The sequence below is a fragment of the Salvia splendens genome, chromosome 5, assembly GCF_004379255.2.
Source record: "Salvia splendens isolate huo1 chromosome 5, SspV2, whole genome shotgun sequence".
In the NCBI taxonomy this organism is placed as follows: Eukaryota; Viridiplantae; Streptophyta; class Magnoliopsida; order Lamiales; family Lamiaceae; genus Salvia; species Salvia splendens.
This window is the reverse complement of record NC_056036.1, coordinates 2,708,708-2,728,768: the sequence shown is the minus strand read 5'-3', so window position 1 is coordinate 2,728,768 and position 20,061 is coordinate 2,708,708. Positions and strand designations below refer to the sequence as shown.

The 20,061-nt window shown below is 34.0% G+C and overlaps 4 protein-coding genes across 4 annotated transcripts; 2 read left to right on the top strand and 2 right to left on the bottom strand.

The window, feature by feature from the left end:
- Positions 1 to 253: 253 nt before the first annotated feature.
- On the bottom strand, positions 254 to 1,613 carry LOC121803398 (membrane-anchored ubiquitin-fold protein 6-like). The gene is made up of 3 exons (XM_042203066.1): positions 1,484 to 1,613; positions 547 to 717; positions 254 to 404 (listed from the first exon to the last, which is right to left on the bottom strand). Exons 1-3 carry the CDS (start codon positions 1,611 to 1,613, stop codon positions 349 to 351), a joined length of 357 nt encoding a protein of 118 aa, XP_042059000.1. The 3' UTR covers positions 254 to 348.
- Positions 1,614 to 6,140: 4,527 nt separating this feature from the next.
- On the top strand, positions 6,141 to 7,661 carry LOC121803520. Its single transcript, XM_042203158.1, has 2 exons — positions 6,141 to 6,681; positions 7,550 to 7,661. Exon 1 carries the CDS (start codon positions 6,166 to 6,168, stop codon positions 6,670 to 6,672), a length of 507 nt encoding a protein of 168 aa, XP_042059092.1. The 5' UTR covers positions 6,141 to 6,165; the 3' UTR covers positions 6,673 to 6,681; positions 7,550 to 7,661.
- Positions 7,662 to 13,630: 5,969 nt separating this feature from the next.
- Positions 13,631 to 14,771, top strand: LOC121803002 (heavy metal-associated isoprenylated plant protein 24-like). Its single transcript, XM_042202701.1, has 2 exons — positions 13,631 to 14,064; positions 14,351 to 14,771. Exons 1-2 carry the CDS (start codon positions 13,911 to 13,913, stop codon positions 14,644 to 14,646), a joined length of 450 nt encoding a protein of 149 aa, XP_042058635.1. The 5' UTR covers positions 13,631 to 13,910; the 3' UTR covers positions 14,647 to 14,771.
- Positions 14,772 to 15,348: 577 nt separating this feature from the next.
- On the bottom strand, positions 15,349 to 19,971 carry LOC121804965 (somatic embryogenesis receptor kinase 2-like). The gene is made up of 11 exons (XM_042204699.1): positions 19,507 to 19,971; positions 18,743 to 18,875; positions 18,544 to 18,615; positions 17,742 to 17,885; positions 17,527 to 17,598; positions 17,366 to 17,437; positions 17,170 to 17,282; positions 16,905 to 17,036; positions 16,484 to 16,825; positions 15,989 to 16,383; positions 15,349 to 15,899 (listed from the first exon to the last, which is right to left on the bottom strand). Exons 1-11 carry the CDS (start codon positions 19,604 to 19,606, stop codon positions 15,582 to 15,584), a joined length of 1,893 nt encoding a protein of 630 aa, XP_042060633.1. The 5' UTR covers positions 19,607 to 19,971; the 3' UTR covers positions 15,349 to 15,581.
- Between the last annotated feature and the right edge of the window lie 90 nt (positions 19,972 to 20,061).

The following is a 20,061-nucleotide window of genomic DNA, read 5'->3' as shown; positions in this document are numbered from 1 at the left end:
GGCGTGGAATAATAACATTGTACAAAATGTTTCACCAATATTTTAAATTTATACGAAAAGTTTTCATTTTGCACAAAATGTTTGATAAGTGTTTTTCCTTCTTGTTTATTATTGTATTAACTTTTTGTACAATAATATATGAACTTAAAACACTAATGAAACACCAATGTTGTGAGAAAAATTCAAGATTGGTTATAGGGACAATCTTTGAATTTGTTGTATTTATAAAATATATAAATAAAGTGCTCTAAAATTCACATCATTGCCTGAAACAGAAATCATGGTAAAATGCTTGTAATACGATGTAAAATGCCTGTAAACGACATTGCTTTGGCTCTGCCAAACACGTTACATGATCGAGCATGAGCATCCGGTCTTTTGATGGGATTCATGCTGCAATTTATCTGAGACAATAAAGTAGACACATACATCAGTATCGAAGCCAGGTTTTGCTCTACTTTTCTTGCTATGTGCGCTAAAACAAACATCGCCTAAATCTCAGAGCATATTGTATCATACTCAAGAGCACAAGAAGTAGTTTATTACCACTGTGTTTGTCTGGAAGAGGAGACTGCACTACGACAAGCATTGTGATGACTTCTCCTGGAACTTCACTTAGAGGAGTTCGTGATTCATCAAGGGTTCGGTTGTTTTCTAGTATCTTCCCAGCGTTAATGAGCTTTATACCGTCTATGGACTCAGGTCTGTTTTCTTTATCTGCAACATCAAAGTGCCTCTATGAGGTTGATGGATAACACGACACAGAACATACAGATAACACTGTTATAGGCGACACGAACGGGAGAGTCTAAATTGATCATGCAGTTAAAGAGTGAAGTTTAAGTTTCGCTATGTATCAGTTGCTACGGTTCAACACGGAAGGACAGGATCGAGCATCAAGACATAATTCCATGAGAAATATATAGCATTGCTCTGCTCCAAATCTTATACTATTAAATATCACTACGACTATAAAACTGTAACCGAAAGGGTCAGCCTACTTTAAAAACCATGAGAGGCACGCGAAAACCCCTATGAACTAATCAACTTCACCGGCCTAACACGTTATATTTTCACGAGTAAGAAGATTTCCCATCGCAGCTAATAACAGGTGTATGGAAGACAAAATCAAGATTCTACTGTGAAGTTAACAGAGCTTGTTCCAACATCAGTCCAGCATGGTACGGATTCAGCCAACGCGTATCTAAAAAACTAATCTAATGTGAAGTTCGATTACATAACCTTAACACTAGCATGACCCTTTCTCCTAAATAAACTCCTCACAATCATCCATCAGTTTTCAAATAAGCAACAAAAGAGCAAATGAATCAAGAACTAAACATAACAAGATGCAACAGATTCAAAACACAACTATTCAGCACTGCCATTAAAACCCCAACAAGAGCCACAACTAACACTTAAGCAACCCAAAACACACATAAAGCAGGGGGAAAACACAAGAAGAGAGTTCGAATATATAAACCTTGGGGCCATTGTGAAATGATTGTTTCTTTGAGAGTAGTGACAGTTGTGGCAGAGCTATACTTGCTCGGCCCAATATCACTGCCATCAGCAAGCCTAAATTTAAGCTCAACTAATCCATCCACAGCCATCAAAATAAGCCTTCAATACTGTTTAAAGCCCTCAATTTCCCAGAGCCAGCTATTTAAATTCAATCAAACAAATATGAAAAAGTCACCAACTTTATTCGAAAATATACGTCTACTGTAGCTCAACAAAAGTAAAACCACATCTAGATCAAGACTTTTCAGGGATTGTCTGAAAATGTCAAAAAGAAATGTCAAGAGCTCGGCTTTTGGACCACAATTGACCACTTTTCAGCTGTATATTCTTCAAGAATCTCATCAAAAATTTACGAATTCGTTATGCAAAATAACTCTGAATGACTGAATCAGAATTGGTTGTGAAGAATTGAGAGATCTACTGGTGATGGGGGCAGAAAAGATCAAATTTTGGGGAATTTTTGAAGTTGGGAGATTGAGAGGAAGAAACGGTAGCGGAGATGAATCGATGACTAAAAGATTTATGGGGTGCAATAAAATGGATAAATATTTTCTTTTTAAACGAAAGAGAAGAAACTTCTTTTTGCTTTGAATTCAGAGGCTGAATTAGCAGTCAACTATGAATTAATCTGAATATTGGAAAAATTAATGGATAGATTTCGTTTTTGCATGCCAAAATAGTTATAGGGAAGAATAGGTTTTCTCATGAATATCAGTGAAAATTTAGTGATTTTGAGGTTTGACGTAATATAGTTGAATAATTGGAATTGGCAAAATCCGAATTGACTTTTAAATTTTGTGATCTTTAAAAGTAAATTATAATTATGGCATATAAACTAATTTACACATTTTATAGTAAAGAAATACCAGGGAAAAATCTATAGCATCGCACCTTGCACGTTTGATATAATTTGCACTTTTCTAGCTTTATCGATGAAAGTATTAATGCACATTTATATACAATTTCAAACCCCAAATAAATCATACTCCATATTAGGTATATCTAATCATCTAAATATATAATAAATATCATTACAATTACTCAGAATAAGAAATCAAAATTGTGTAAAACTATAACTGCTTATACTATTGTGTCCTTCTTCCTATGGAATATGGAGTATGCATGATTCAACTTATTTTAACAATTAATACTAGTAATTAAATCTTTTTAACATATAAATAATCTTTGTGTGATTTTGTAAGTGCATATAATATTAGTAATAAAATATTTTTTAAATTATCATTATATGATTGCGTATGTTCATTAGTTAATACTAGTAATATTTTTATTAATTAGTTGGATTATGTGTCACTCCTTCCATTTTGAATAAAATATCTTGCTTTACTTGACATTGACATGAATTTTAATAAACATAAAGCAAAATTGGTGAAAAATGTTAATGTGTTGCAAGTAATTATATTCTCATATATTAGTTTTATAATAAAATATAATGTGTACAATGCATTTTTCAAATATAATTAATTTGAAATGTAGTACTAATATTTAGCGATGAATGTTCCAAAATGGCAGTATAAAACATTTATGTTGGACGGAGGGATTATTCCATAGGATAAAAGACATAATATTATACTATGCAATTACATTTAGGTGTGGAAAGAATATTGAAATGTTAAATTTTTGGTATACCGTGATTTTGGTATGTTAACGGTACGAAATTTCATTTACCGACCGAAAAAATGATAAAATTGTGAATGCCACATATATATTACATATATTTATAATATCTATATTGCGGTATATCAAACCGAAATCTGATAACTATAAAAAATCGATATACCGAATTTCAGTACGACATATCGAAATACAGTACAGTAACAACATTGAAATTAGTCATTCCGAATACAGTAAGAGTAACAAAGTTTAACAATATTAAATATATTTATAATACCTAAAGTAAGGCGGCCACAACTTTTAGGACGCATCTAAGATAAAAAAAAAAATCTTGTACGATATTATTTCAAACACATGGCTTCAATTTTGTCCAAAAATATACTCATGTAAAGAATTTTTTTTTAAAAATATTCTTTTATTTCATTTTTTATAAATAATATACTCATCAAATTAAAGTTGTCTTTACTTTGATGTGTATTGGACATTTAAGTTTTAACTGATCAAAGGGATAAGAAAATTGAGGGATGAGTGAAAATGGAGAAAATGGAGTGAACAGAGAGAGAAAAAATGAAATAAAATTGAGAAATACGGAGAAAATGGAGGGATGAGAAAAAAAGTTAAATAAATATTTCCTCGTCCCACAATAGGAGTCTTATTTAGTAATGACGCGGGTTTTAAGAAATTTAAAGAAAAATGTGTTGAATAAGTTAGTGGAATATGAATCCTACTTATATATATTGATTTTATAATAAAATGTGAGTGAAATAATTTGGTAAAATATGAGGTCTATTTGTCATTTATGGTTAAAGTGAAATATGATTCTTATTGTGGGACGAACCAAAATGGAAAAACATGACTCTTATTGTGGGATGGAGGGAGTGTATGCAAGAGAAGAAAGTGGAAACAGAGAGAGAAAAGGTGAGAGAGAAAATATTAAATATAAAGATTAAAATAACCTTAAGACTAAAGAGTAAAAATATGGCAACAAAGTTTGAAAACAGTGCAAAAACTTCTAGTGATAATTTATTTGTTAGATATCGGAAATGTGCAAATTCTATTGTCCAGAGACATTTTTTTTAGTTCACTCTTCATAATTGGAATGAAAAATCAAGCAATTTCAAATATTCTCTATTTTCTCCTCTAACCGAATTTATGTCATTTTCTTTGTATTTTATAGTTTCTTGGCTTCAATCCTGATTTTTTAATTTAAAATTTGAGGTTAAGACAGATGAATTTAATCAAAATCCACGATTTTACTGTTGAAGTGTTGATCATTAAAACTAGCAACAAACATAAATTCATTAATGAGTATTATAATCCTACACACGATGAATAAATCAATCCAAATTAATGATTACGTAGCTGTAGTGCACGTCGCCATATGCCATGCAATTAATTAAAGTTTATTTAAAAAAAAAAATTAGGATGGCATGCAATAAATATTTGTACGTATATACTGATATACAAAATGGTTTGGAAATTGGTCCAAATACTGTCACTGTTTCTGATTCTTCTCCTGTTCCTCGGGAGATGCTCTACCAACATACCCCTTTTTTTGTCCACTTTTGTTTAGAGTTAATAATCATTGTGCAAATTAAATTAAGGTTATTAATTACCGAGAAATACTATAGAGTATGAAACTCTAACAATTTTTTATGTCTCATAAATCAGTCGGAAAAATTCCGGCGATAATATTTTTTAAAATACAATATTGTTTCACTTGTCATAAGTGACGTCAACATTAATTTTTTTAAAAAATAAAATTTCAGATGATATGTGCAATTATGATAATTTAATTACAATATTTTAAGACATTGTTTATTTCCTTTTAATAAAGTACGAATAGAAGTGGAGGTCAGAGATAAATGATAGTAGTCAGAATCAGAATTTGGTAAGTTCTCATTTATTCAAATTCTGGCTACCAGGTTCATTGAAAACTTCCACAGTAATTTATGTGAATGCATCCAAAACAGTTCTTTGTTTTATTCTCTATTTAAATTAACAACAATAATAATAAATATACAACTATTTATATGTACATTTATTTAAGACTAATTTATATGTTAGGGGTGTTCGGTTGATAAGATTAAATCTCATGATTAAATATGTATCATGTTTGGTTCATAAGATTGAACCCTTTAACTTAATCCTAGATGGATAGTCTCATGATAATTAGTCATAACCTCCCCCTCTAATTAAAATAATCTCACAACTTAATCCTAGATGGATAGTCTCATGATATTAGTCACGGCAACCGAACGCCAGCTAAGGCAAACAAATTAATGGCCCATTCCTTTAATTGGACCGATCATAATAGTATTATTAAGTCGGCACACTGTTTAACAAAATTATTGATAATAAATTAAATGATTTTGTTATATAATGACACAGGTTGCGTTCGCAAAATGCTAATTCACAGTACTTTGAAATTAATTAACATAACTCAAGAGCAAACAATGAAATTGAGAAAGAAGATATATTTTTCTTAAATATATACTACTCCATAACAATAACTTAAATTAATCCAATTTTAATAGCTGGCGAAGACGTAATGAATGAGTAATACTAGTAATTTCGTTAAATAAGGCATCGAATGTATAAATATTAAATTCAATAGTTTATATCCAGTAATTTCAATTAATTAGACACATCACACATTTATATTACAATTCTGACTATAGTCATTTTCTTGTGTAAAACGAATATGGTAATGCATCAAAGAGTTTTTCATATTATCACGGCATGGAAAGGGAAATCCAACCGGAAATATCAAGATTTACCAAATCAGAAAAAAATTTTAAAAAAAGAATTAATTTTCCTAAATTAATTCTCTCATAATTCAAAATTAATATTAATTCAGGTATCGTAATCCGAATAATAATTTCACCCAATCCCCGGATTTTTTTATGATTAGCTGTCACCCCCAATTCCTGTATATTTATCTCAGCCGCTCATGGAAAACCCCCAAATTCACAATCACCAAATCCCTTGCCTTACCGATCGATTGACATGCCAGATCCGGAATTCGGAGACCGCATCGGTGCCGAGAGCTGTCTGGATCTCGGATCGGACGTCGCCGCAGTCCGCAGCAGGCACAGGCGCCCCGCGGCGCCGGAGAAGAAGGAGCTTCCGCCGCCGATCTCGTGGCTTGTGCGCGCGGACAGTCACCGGTCGCCAATGCCGTGGGTGATGAGGAAGTACTACACGAGCGACGGCAGATTGATAATCAGAGAGGAGAGAGTGAGGTGCCATGACTATTTCGTCGCCGATCGATCTGATGGACGCCTCGTTCTCAACCTCGTCCACGTTGACGACGACGACGGCGTTGAGGAGAGCGGCGGCGATGCGGCGGAGGAGGAGATGCGACGTCCTGAAATCGTCAATGAGGCGATCGATTGTGATATGAGTGTGGAGGAAGCCGCGGCGGAGTGCTATAAGTATAATGGGTTGGGTTTGAAGTCCTGCGGTGGTTTTGTTGCGACGGTGCCGGTGTTTACTCCGCCGCTTCACACATGAATACATACAGTTTCTCTCTCTCTCTCTCTCATTAAATGAATGCATTTTTTCAATTTTTTTAATTTTTGCTAATAATGTCTGATTTTGTTTTATTGATTTCAACTCGAAGGTTAAACTAGGAAATTAATTAGTTTCTCGGAAAATTTAATCAACTTTGATATTTTGGTTAACTAGTGTATTATAATATGGCAAAGTTACATTTACGGCTAAAATGGTTGAATAGAGAATTGCTAATTTAATATGATCAATTAGGGTGGAAAATAAGAAGTATTTTATGGCGTGTTTCTACTTTCTAATTTAATGGTGTAATATTATAGCAAGATAAAAATAAAATATAGATTAAGAAGCATACTGTGGTATTTTTACAATATTATAGCAAGATATAATACATAAAAGTAAAGATTGAATCATTTATTCAACACCTTATTTTCTCTTTTCATCCAATTTGAAACTAAATTAATTTATTTTTGTTGAAGTGGGAGGGTTATGACTCTTATCTTTCGATTATATATATCTAAATTTATGTTTAATTATCCATTTGATGAACTCCAATCTTTTCAATCTAACCGCTCCTGAACTTGACAAAATTATTATTTATTTATTGTTGGTTCTCTTGAGAGATCACATTATTTGTTGATTTTTGACATTTAATCAACTATTGTTTATTCAACTCGGAAACGAGTCCCAATTTTCGCGGTGCCTTCGAACTCTAAGTGGATAGATATAAACTTTAATTTCATGTTTATAATTGCATGTAATAAGAAAAATAGAGTAACTCACACCAGTATTATTTTGGTAGGCGAAATCTGTGAATTGATACTTTATAAGCACAATTAATGGAATTGTAAAATAAATCTCTCAATTGACTAAGCTGCAGATCACGTAGATGCTCAAAATAATTAGTGGAAGACGGTGAAAAGGCAGAATCTTTTAATCCCACCGCACCGTACACGTGTACATTTCAGGTGTGCACGTGTCAGCCGATCAGGTCAAGGGGAATCTATTGCAGTTGCTGGCGCTGCAGTGACGTACAATTCAAGCGGCAGCGAGTCGTCGCGTCTTTCTCTCTCTTCGATTCATTTGTCATTTTTGTTTAGCTGTTTCATGCAATCGCAATTTTAATTTTGATTATTCTTTTATACTGTCTGCACTACTTAATTTAGAATTTTTAATCATAATCAGCAATAAACAAACATATTACTGTATCTTGTAACTTACATCATCTACTGCAAACGATGCGTATTTAAAAAATTTTAAATTATCCGATAGAATATTTAGTATAATTCCTTTGTTCCATTTCGCAATGTCTCGTCTATATTGGTTAAGAGCTACTAAATTTCCTATAAATATATGTTTTCAAAGTTAGTATTCCTTAATATTCAAGAAAATTAGTCTTAATTTTCCTATTTTCATTCATCTACTAAAATAATCTCTATTTATGTATGCTAAATTTCTCTTTCTTTAATAAAGTATGTTCAATTTTTTTTATCAACAATATCTTTCTTTTATTTAACTAATGTTTTATTAAATTAATTTCGCTCGTTACTAATGCTATTTTTATACGGACGGAGAGAGAAAGTACTAGTACTTGGTAGAAATTAGATTATATAGATCCCTTCTTTGTTAACTAAATTTCGCTTTTTTTCATTGGTTTTCGTAGTAGTGTGCTCCATAGTTTGCTTACTCCCTCCGTTCCACTTTAAGAGTCCCGATTTACCATTTTTGGATATCCCACTTTAGGAGCCGCAATTGAAATATTTCATAAATGGTATTAGGCCCCACATTCCACTAACATTTTTGTATAAAACTAATATAAAATAGTACCCACATTCCACTATCTTTTTTCACCAACTTTCATTTACATTTCTTAAAACACGTGTCGAACTCAAATGAGACTCCTAAAATGGGACGGGGGAGTACTATATAGCAAATAGGTTGCATAAGAATTTGCCTCATTTGAAAACTGTTATAATTATCATAAAATGTACTTACTATCATATACTTTCTATTGCAAACGTAGGGTGATCAATAGATATAACGAAGGAAATTATATATTTAAAAATATCAAAATTTACATAACCAAATTAAATCCACAAGAAATGTTAAAAGGGAGCAAGTAACTTGGTAGAAAATGGTTGAACACGTGTATGTTTTTGGACTCTGTATAATTTTGTATAAAATGCCCAAATTGAAACTCGTTGGTTTTATGGGCTATATTTCATGTTATTGGGCCTAGAAGATGCGCACCTTTATAGAAGTATTTATCATCAACTTACATTTTCAACATGAAGCCTACTATTATTGGAATAGTACCACATATTCCTCCCTCTTGTCCATACAAATATTTGTCATGTTATGAGTCACCAAAAATTGATGATGTTATATGGACAATAATTAAAAAAAATGGAGGGTCTCAAAAAATGGTAGGCAGATTAAAAAGAAAATTGTGGTAAATTTTTTTTGGACGGATGCAAGTAACTATGTTTCATTTTCTCCCCTGATTATTGAAAAGTCTAAGCATATCTTCTAAAAAGTCATTTTTGTAATGACATCTGTGTGATGTTCAATTGAACATGTATTAGATTATTTATTATAAAGAAAAAGACAGAAAAACTGTAATGATATGACAGGAAAATAATTCGTAGAATTAAATCCTTTCAATTGTGTGTGGTATTAATCATAGTATCAATAATCTTGGAAGTCTATTTTTTGCTTGGCTTCATAAAATTAGCTAAGTGTGAATCGTGGTTGTAGATTGACTAATTTATATTAGCTATATTTCGTTAATTTAGGTCGAGGTGCTCCAGTGTAATTTCGTGATGCATTTGGGATCAACATCTATTTTAGAAAATATGAAGGAATGTATTGATGGAAAATGTTACTGAATGAAGTTTATTTATAATATAGTGTGAGTTAAATAATAATTTGACTAATTAATCCCACACTTAACTAATAAAATCATGATTATGAAATTATGAGGTGCTAATTCTTGGAAATATTTTGTGGAGTATGTGATGAAGATAATGAAAGCGATGGGATTATTTTGATTGATAACACATGTCCTGATTTGAATGAGTACTGGTTTCAAATTTTCAATAACTGTTGAACTAACACTATTTGTGGAATTATGGAAATATGGAAAGGGACAATACAATGCCCTCTGGCCTCTACTTTCTCCGATCCCCAGCTTCAATTTCAATATTAGTATTATTTCTTAGTTTTATTTCGTATTTTATTACATATTAGTAGTATGTAATAAATGTGATGTTGGGATATTAATGTGGGATGATTCGAGACGCCAAGAATGTCCCTTCGCTAAAAGAAAACCTTAGAAATCTAGGTAGTTGGAGGAATTTATTTACTATATATAATAGTTGAATGATTCAAAGATGATCAATTATTTATTATTTATGGGCCATAACCCATAAGAGATTCACCTTTGAAAATCAGACACACGCTAGTGTGTATATTTATCAGACCTTATAGGCCAACTCAATTAATCAGTGACCCCTACACAATTTTATTATTCTTTATTATGATATGTCCCTTTACAGGCTACATCATGCTTGTATTTTATGATGAGTAATTGATTATTTTTCCTTTTATATTACTATTTAAATTGAATGTTGACTTGTTCATATATGCATTTGTCGTGGTCGGTTGGGAAGTATATAGGGAAACAAATGAATCCTCTTCAACCATGAAATCTTAAAAACTGCATTTTAGTTTAATTTTGACTTCCTAACTGTTTTTCTTGCCTAATTCCAGAATCTCCTTTTAGTTAGATAACGTCACGATGCAGCAATTTCATTGGCAAAATTAGTCAAATCTCTAGAAATAGATTAAGATTCTCATCACTTTGAATCTTGTCCAAGGAGGTGGTCGGCTACCAATGAATCTCGATTCCAAAATCTCTTGACGATGAAACACGAGTTAATTAGTTATAGTAGTAAAATGTTTCGCCTTTCATCTAATATGGATAAATGTAAAATTATTTATTAATTATCCTTAATGATTCGATATTAAAGGATATCTTTTTTATATATGCAATAAAATAATCATTTTTGTGACTAGTGATGACTAAGGGTCCAATATAGAATAGGTATTCTTAAATAAACTCCATATGTCTTGCGTAAAAGTATGTGTAATTTAAGCATGAAAATTTAAAATGTGTTGTTTAATGAGTTAAGTGAATAAGAATAACGTATGAGAGAGTAAATATAGATGTGTGAAGATAAGTTAAATTAGAAGAGATTAAAATTGTTGATTTTTGATAAACTTGGGGATGAATAATTGTAGTACAGTATATTATGAGTTTCAGACTTCAGTTAGTTGTAGGAAATCATTTTCCAAGCTGATTTGGTGAATACCTCAGGATAAATTTTGTGTGTTAAAAAATAGGCATATATATATATGTACTTCAATTTTGCAGTATCAATGGATTTAGAGAGAAATTTGCCCCTAAAACAAATAAATATGCCGGCAAAATCAGTTTCTCTGAAGACTAATTAGTTTTTAGTTTTAGTGATAAAATGCAAAAGAAAAAAGTTCGGTTCGCATAGTGAAAGAACGAAAAAACTAGAAAGTCTTGCCTTGAAGTGTGGATTTGTATTATTGTATATATGTTAAGAGCACAATTCTCTTAACGAAGAAATCCTGCGATTACACTCGCAACACACCAATCCGGCGCCCCGAACGTTGGGGTCGGCGGCTCAATTCGTGGCTGGCGCGGAGAACTTCCTCCGTCGGCAGTCTTCAAGGTTTGATAAGGAGTATTGCACAAGTAATGTGGGCAAATTATTTCTTCATTCAATGAATAAAAAGATAACAACCTAGCCCTATTTATAATACTAGAATACTAGCTTAGGGAACAAGAAAACAAGATATGAAAATACACTATGAATCAAAAGATATGGGGAATAAAAAGATAACTAAATATTTGGGGAATCCTAAGATATAGGGGGATCGTAACAATATACCACCCAAAAAAGTTAAATAAACTGAATAATTTTAATAAAGTGCTTCAAATAATTGAAAACATTACCTTGTCAATTGATGCCAATATCCAACCCCCCTCTCACTATTTTCCACACAAAAATTAATATTAATAGTAATGATAATAAATAAAAGAAAATTATCGTCCCACCGCTCAAATCAACCATTTTAATCAAAGTTAGAAATGGACAAAGTTACTCGTAAACATCAGCCAATTTCTGGTGCACAAGTCACTACCAACTCCTCCATTTCAAACTTTTTTTTTATTTGCAGATGGTCACCTTCGAAACCCTAGATTTCTTACACTGCCACGTGTCCGAACGATCCTGCGACAACGTGACGCCAAAATGTCGCATCGTAGTTAATACCAACAATAGTGACCGTTTATTTTTTTTTCTCCTCTCGTCTTAAATAGGAAGCAAATTATTTTATTGTTTGATTAAAAATTAAAAACTAATCCTAACTTTTCGGATACCGATTGATTGAATAACGCAGGGATTCCATCTTCCTAAAAAATCTCTTGATCAAATTAAGTATATCTTCAATTTGATCTAATTTATTCCATCATCTTCAATGATAATAAATTTCAGGTCAAAAAAGTTAAAAATAATTGTTCTATTTTCATGAAAAGACAGTTTTCGCCTGCACGTTGGGCATGATCGAAAATAGATTTTGGGGTGAGTTAAATTAAGTAAAAACCCGACAAAAGAATACATATAATTAAAGTAAAAAATGTTTTAAAGGAATTGAACATCGGTCTACCCTTTATCAAACGTTGTTTAATGTATTTATTGACTAGTACTCCTACTATGTAGGTTACTATTGCATATTTGTGCATAGCTAAGACTAAGATGCATAATATATTGTTGACTACAAATATATATATGGAGCAATTTTATTCCTATTGTTATTAAATATATTGTTGACTACAAAATTGTTGACTAAGATGCATAATATATTGTTATAAAGACCAGGGTATACCATTTTGATAATATATGGAGCATATTTTTCCTTTATAAACTGTATCTAGAAATTATATACTATAAGTGAATTTTTTGGCTTAATAGTACATTGATACACATATATTATACTACCTCCGTCCCCCAAAATTCGTCCCAGTTTGACCGGGCACGAGTTTTAAGAAATATAATGAAAAGTGAGTTGAAAAAGTTAGTAGATTGTGGGACCTACTTTTATATATTGGTTTTATAATAAAATGTGAGTAGGAATGAGTTGGTGGAATATGGGACCCACTATCAAAAATGGTAAAAGTGAAATGAGACAAATTTTGGGGGACGGACGAAAATGGAAAACTGAGACGAATTTTCAGGGACGGAGGTAGTATTAAATTGAGTGAACGATTCAATTCGATTCATGGGTTTGTTTTTATATATGTGACGTAAAGATTGAAATCTTAATTATTTAAGGCGCGAGATGATTAAGGAGCAAAATTAGGACGTTGTTGTCTCAATTAAGAATGATAAAGATAATTACCCTTTCTTAAACTACTTTTATTTATCCTTTCCGTGTCAAATAATCCAAAGTATGACGTTATTGAAACACTAACAAGTCATATAGTTAAAGAAAAATCACAATAGTTAAATAATAGTAAGGCATATAGTTACCGCTCTAAAAAAGAAATAATCCATATAAACAATTTCTTGATTTCTTCCACTATTTTTCTTCTGTAGTGATTTCGAACAGATCATTTATTTTTATCTATACGTTGATTTCATTATTTTCACAATTATTTATATTATGAACTGCTTCATGATAGTATTTTACTGGTTGTCGTCTTTTTAACTTGAAAGTTACATGCCACATCGAAAAATAAAGAATTATTATAAAAATTTTGACAATTGTTAAAGTCTTTCAAAGTCATGTTATGTCTCTCTTAGCAACTAATTGAATAAAAATCCCATAATTTGAGAAGTTTCCACCACTCAACCCCACTCCATTATTTTCCACTATTCCCTCCCTCTCAAATTTTTCCCTTCACACAATCCATGCAACCCTCACTACACACACACACACACACACACACACACACACATATATATATATAGACATCAGTTTCCCTACCTATCCTTACACAAATAATAAAGCCATCTCTCTACACTTTTGTCTAGTGTGACCATCACAATTCTCACCTATCAACTTACACTCATACTCAATTAAACAACACTCCTTCATATATACAAATACCTCTCTTCCACACACACATAAACACATACTAATTGAAGATGGGAGTTTCAGGAACCATGGAATACTTGTCTGATCTGCTAAACAGCAAGAAGAAGAAGAAAAAGAAGCAGTTAGCCACAGTAGCTGTGAAGATCAGAATGGATTGCGATGGCTGTGTTCTCAAAGTCAAGAAAGCACTCTCCGGCGTTAAAGGTAATTACAATCGAACCTCCCTTCTCTCGTCACTACATGTCACGTGTATATTTACTATACGATCCCGACACACCACGTGGCAGCCAACCATAGGCTCCCACTAACTTTCAAGTTTTAGGGGCATTTTTGTAATTTTATGTTAAAAAAAGTATAATTTATAAAACTGTCATTATTTAATTAGATTATTAAAAAAATTGTGATATTAGACAATTTCCTAAATTGGGTTTGATTTTGTGAGAAGTTGTAATATGTCTGACTCTGTCACTGATATATGTGTAACATGCAGGTGCGAAATCAGTGGATGTGGACCTGAAGCAGCAGAAAGCCACAGTGTATGGTTACGTGGATGCTAAGAAGGTTCTAGCGGCGGCTAAGTCGACCAGAAAGAAGGCGGAGCCGTGGCCGTACGTGCCCTACACGATGGTGGCGCATCCGTACGTTGCCGGGGTCTATGACAAGAAGGCACCCCCGAATTTCGTCAGGGCGACCACTGACCCGGAGGTGGCCGGCTTGAACCCGGTCGAGGAGCAGTATACTCTCATGTTTAGTGATGAGAATCCTAATGCTTGCTCTATTATGTAGTAGCTTTTGTTCAAAGAATATGGAAAATCAGTGCTGCTTTTTGTATTAATTGTGAATTACTATGTGATATATGAGCATCTTCGTGTTTATGTATAAAAATGTCATAAACAATAGACTTTTTTTTAGATATAAATGTCACGATATAAATATAATGACTACCAAATATATCTCGACTATTAAACTATTAAAAAATGTTACGGACTTAAAGTTAAACCAAATATTGAAAAACATATTATATAAATGGGCCTAGTTTTTGATATTGAAAAACATATTATATAAATGGGCCTAGTTTTTGACATTATAAAACTCAAAACTTTATTTATTCAAATAAATTAGTAGTACCTCATCCGTCCCATAATAGATGTCACACTTTTCTTTTTAGTTTATCCCACAAAAGCTGTCACATTTCCTTTTTAAAAAAAAGCTCCCTCTCACATTAATATAAATATATATACTATCTTCTCTCTACACCTAACACACAAAACAACTTCACCTAAAATCTCGTGCCAATCCCCGTGTGCCATCTATTATGGGACAGAAGGAGTACTAAAATTTCACAATGATCTATACTTCAAATTGGGTCTGTCAATTAGTAAAAGATTATGTTTTATGGTATACAATCATTCATATTAATTTTGCAAATTACAATCATCATGAAACAGATATATTTCAAAATTAGAAAGTTAACTGTAGTGGAAAGAGTTTTAGCACAATGTAAAATGCAATGTCAAAAAAAATTGTGAAAACACCAAGATGAGATAGTTGGGCACTACATAGTGCTATGCACAAATACAAAGAATACAGTTCACAATATGCTCTCACCACAACTCCTAATCTGTTGACTCCTTTTCTTTTCTTTTCTTTTCTTTTTCAATATTCCTAATAAAATTATAGTACAAAAAAACAAGCCTGATAGCAGTTTGTTTGGATGATGGTCATCTTGGACCTGATAACTCAACAGCATGCAAATTCTCGGTCGAATCGAGGATCCAATCGGAGGTCGAATGAGGAGGCGCGAGGTCCAGCTCCTGCCGGAGCACTTCCACCTTCTGCCACTCGTCCCACTTCTCCGCCAGCCCGTCGCCTTCCAGCATTCTCACCACATCCGACATCTTCGGCCGCTCCATCGGTGAACTCTGCGTGCACAGTAGAGCCACCTGTATTAGCTGCTCCACCTCCGCTTCCACGTAGTTCTTCTGCAAATCGGGATCAACCAGCATTTCGACTTTCTTCTCTTTAAGAAGCCCTTTCACCTGCGAACAAACCACAATGCCAAAACCATCACATTTAACGCCACGGAGAGAACGAGAGAGAGGGAGGGATGATGTATAGATAAATATACCCAATCGAGCAACATGACATCATCGTCATTTGCAAGGCGAGCGAGATCAAACGCCCTCTGCCCCGTTATCAGCTCAAGAAGCATAATGCCATACCCAAAAACATCGGTTTTCTCTGAGGATTTTCCGGTGGAGAGGTACTCAGGAGCTATGTGGCCTATAGTTCCACGAACCGCAGTTGTCACATGCGTATCTTTGTAATCCATGAGTTTCGCCAAACCAAAATCTCCGACAACTGCCTCAAACTCCTCATCTAGTAATATATTCGCAGCCTTGACATCGCGATGAATAATCTTGGGGTCGCAGTGATCGTGCAAGTAAGACAATCCTCTCGCAGAACCCAGAGCAATGCACTTCCTTGCGGACCAAACGAGTGGTGGCTCGTTTGGTGGCCGTTCTGCAATTATAAGCACTTCGTTCAGTCATGTATTCATTGGTCGATGTGTAAATGCATTAGAAAAAAGAGGCCTAAACCCTACATTCTTGAAAAGCATCACCTCTTAAGCAGGATGCGACGCTTCCATTAGCCATGTAAGGATAAACAAGCAAACGCTCAGTAGGGGTCATGCAAAAACCACGCAGTCTAAGAAGATTACGGTGCACAGCCATACTAATCATCTCGACCTCTGTTTGGAATTGGAGTTCTCCACCAGGCGTTCGCTCCTCTTTAAGCCGTTTGACGGCAACAAGTGTGCCGTCTGCCAGTCGTCCTTTATATACCTTCCCAAAGCCACCTCTTCCCAAAATGTTTTTGTTGCTGAAACTATCGGTTGCAACTTGCAATTCTCGTAGAGAGAATCGTTTAAGCTGTCCAAGGTGGACTTCGGGATCCTCCTCAGCTGCAAAGTCATGAAAGCAACTCGTTCAGGAGCTAAACAAACTCTAACATGAAGCTAACAATATCGCTGAAATAAGAACCTGGAACATCAAAGAAGTACTCCTTTGGCTTTCTTCGACGCCACCATGCGAATGCAATAGCAGGGGCAGCAAATAGCAGAGCCGCACCTGCAGCAACTCCTCCAGCAATTGCTCCCATTGCAGTATTCCCTCCTGCAGTTACAATAGAATTAGAAATAACAAACAGCTCAAATTCATCAATTTCATATACACCTCAGACTAGAGCAAGTGAATGTGCTAAACACATTTTCCAGTCAAGATAATCGAAAATCAAACTGGGAACAACCTGGATAAGAAATTGGGGATGGTGGAACAAACGGAGGGGGTGGAGAGAATGGGGGAGATCCAGGGCATGGTCGTCCGGTAACTGGGCCGCAGAGATCAACGTTATTTGCAAAACTGTGAAGGGTAACTACATTAGATTTAAATGAATACGGATGAGGTTTCGACAGAAGTTTGTGCCATTACATATATCAAAGTACCTTATGGGTGTAAACAAAGAAAAGGAACCGTTATCTGGAACTGCCCCCGAGAGACGATTGTTTGATAGATCACTGCATAAGAATGAAAAATGAAACAATTTTTGTTACGACATTCCTAAAAATAGTCTGCACGTTAAAAAAACTCAAACTTGGATACTCACAGAACTTGAAGCGACGTGATATTGGTCAGTTGCATGGGGATGGGACCTGTCAAGCTGTTATTGTTCAACCGCCTACCCTTACAAGAACACAAAACCAGTTGACAATAAGATTTTTTTTATCGCTGAAGCCATCATCCTAGCACAGAAACTTATTTGTTTCAAAGAATACATGACATCAAATCACAATTCTTCTAGTCCAGGATAACTTAACGCACAGGAATCGTAATTTTGACAGCTTGCCCAACGTGGCTGGAATGGGACCAGTGAAACTGTTCAAGTACAGATCCAAGCTCACCAAATTAGTAAGATTTCCAAGATCGCTTGGTATCGGCCCAGTTATGTTGTTACTGTACAACTCCCTAGCACCACAAAAAGAAAAAAAAAACAGTGTTATATCACGCCATTTAAACAAAAAGGCAAAATGTAATGACAAAAAAGAAAGCCAATTTGAAGAAAACATGGCAACTGTTTTACTATTAGCCTGCATATGTCTCATATTCATACAGCAGTTTTGCAAGACATGAGCATGTGTTGATACATGTTGCATATGTATGATTGATAAGTAAGTTTTGGCAGTGATGCTGAAAAAGATAAATTATAAAATTGAAGATATTTAATATAGGAAAACATTACCTAGTATGAGATCTACAAAACATCCAAGGACCTTGTTTTCGAGCATTCTAACCAAAACAGGATTATTCATCTTCCACTTGTTGACTTTTAATCACTGAAACCCAAACAGGCTTTTATGGTTCAAATTTCTTGACAATCTGATCAACCTCAACTAGGATGCCTTGTGAAGCTATACTTATTTCACTACTTTCTACGTCTAAGAGGACCCCTAAATGCTAAATCCAGGTTCAAATTCGCCTGTGTTCCACTATCTATATAAGGAAGAAACAATAATGCATTTCACTAGATTAGTCCGTGATACATTTCGCGAGTTTCATGCATAACCAATCACAGTAAATAATCCAATTCAGTTATGTATTCTGCAAATAATGAGCAAAGGCATACAGATACTGCAGATTCTTCAACAAGCCAAGCTGCGTAACCAATTGACCGGATAAAGCAGCATTCCCGAGATCACTGACATCATAAATTGATTAAAGAGTGTTACTATATTAGAAGTTCAATTAGAAAACTAAATGTGATCCTATCTAAGGAACTGGAAATGACTGGAAATGGGGAGATAAACAATTAAGCGTAATCTTACACTCTTATTACACTGTTATCGTTGTTGCAGGTAACATGGAACCATGTGCAAGGGTTGACGAGCGTGGGGTCCCAGCTTTGTAGCACATTGTTAGGATCCTCCAAGTTTGTTCTAAGACTATGCAAAGCATCACCTGTATAGTAACATTTTTTTAACTAATCCCCATCAGTTCTCAAAGACATCGGATCATATCACGTTACCACAAGGAGTACTCAGAATTCAACTTAAGTTGGAACATAAAGCTCAGCAGAAATGTGTGCATATTTCCCACGAACAATCGAATTACTCATAAGTAATGCTAGAATGTGAATGCCACACTAAATTTCAAGAAAAGTCCAAATTCCTTACTGCAAACTTAACTACTAATTTGATTAAAATAGCAGTCATCAAAATGCATATCAGTGGAATCTAAATGTCAGCTTCAAAACATTATCAATCACTGCTCATATCAAGATAACAGAAAGGGACAATTGCACACAGAAAGAACCATGATGAAAATAGTAGAAGAACAATAATTCCTAAAAACTATTCTAAAAAGCCTGCTTAAAACTAAATGTAGCGAACTATACAAAACAAAACACTCCACATTTAAGAGCGCCACAAGCACCAACCACATAAAGATTCAAACTTTATGAAGCAGACAAACACAAAAGTCAAAATCTAAACACACCATCCAAGGATCAAAACAAAAAATCACAAATTCAATTTGAAAAAGAACAAATCACAAATCAACATCAGAAAATTGAGGTTTGAAATACACAAACCTTCCATATTAGCATAAATGCACTTCAAATGATGAACCAGCATCATCACCAAGAACACCCTCCTCACTCTTTCCACCATTCCCTCAAACAAAGAACACATTTTTATATGATAAATGTGACAGCTTCACCAGCTCACGAGATAATAATGCCTCAGATCCACAGAAAAACAAGATCCCAGATGACAATATCCCTAATTTAGCCCAACATTGCTTAGAGATCAATAATCACAAAACACAACAAGAACAATAAATGAGAAATCGATGCTGGACTAATTTGGAATACTTCTCTAGTGTATCTCTTCCTTTGCAACTAATTGGCTCTCTAAACATTCTATGAGAAAAAAAAACCTTCTGGAGCAGTCCCTCTATCTCTATCTCTATCTCTATCTCTATCTCTATCTTTCCTTTCCCTTTCTCTCTCTAGGGAGTGAGAGTGGTATGATAACTATCATTATTTTCTTTTTGGGCGTGTGTGCGAGCTTATGACCTGTGACCAGTAATTTCAACAGCTGCCCGAACGGTCGGGACCTGCCCGAGCTGCCCGTCGACCATACAT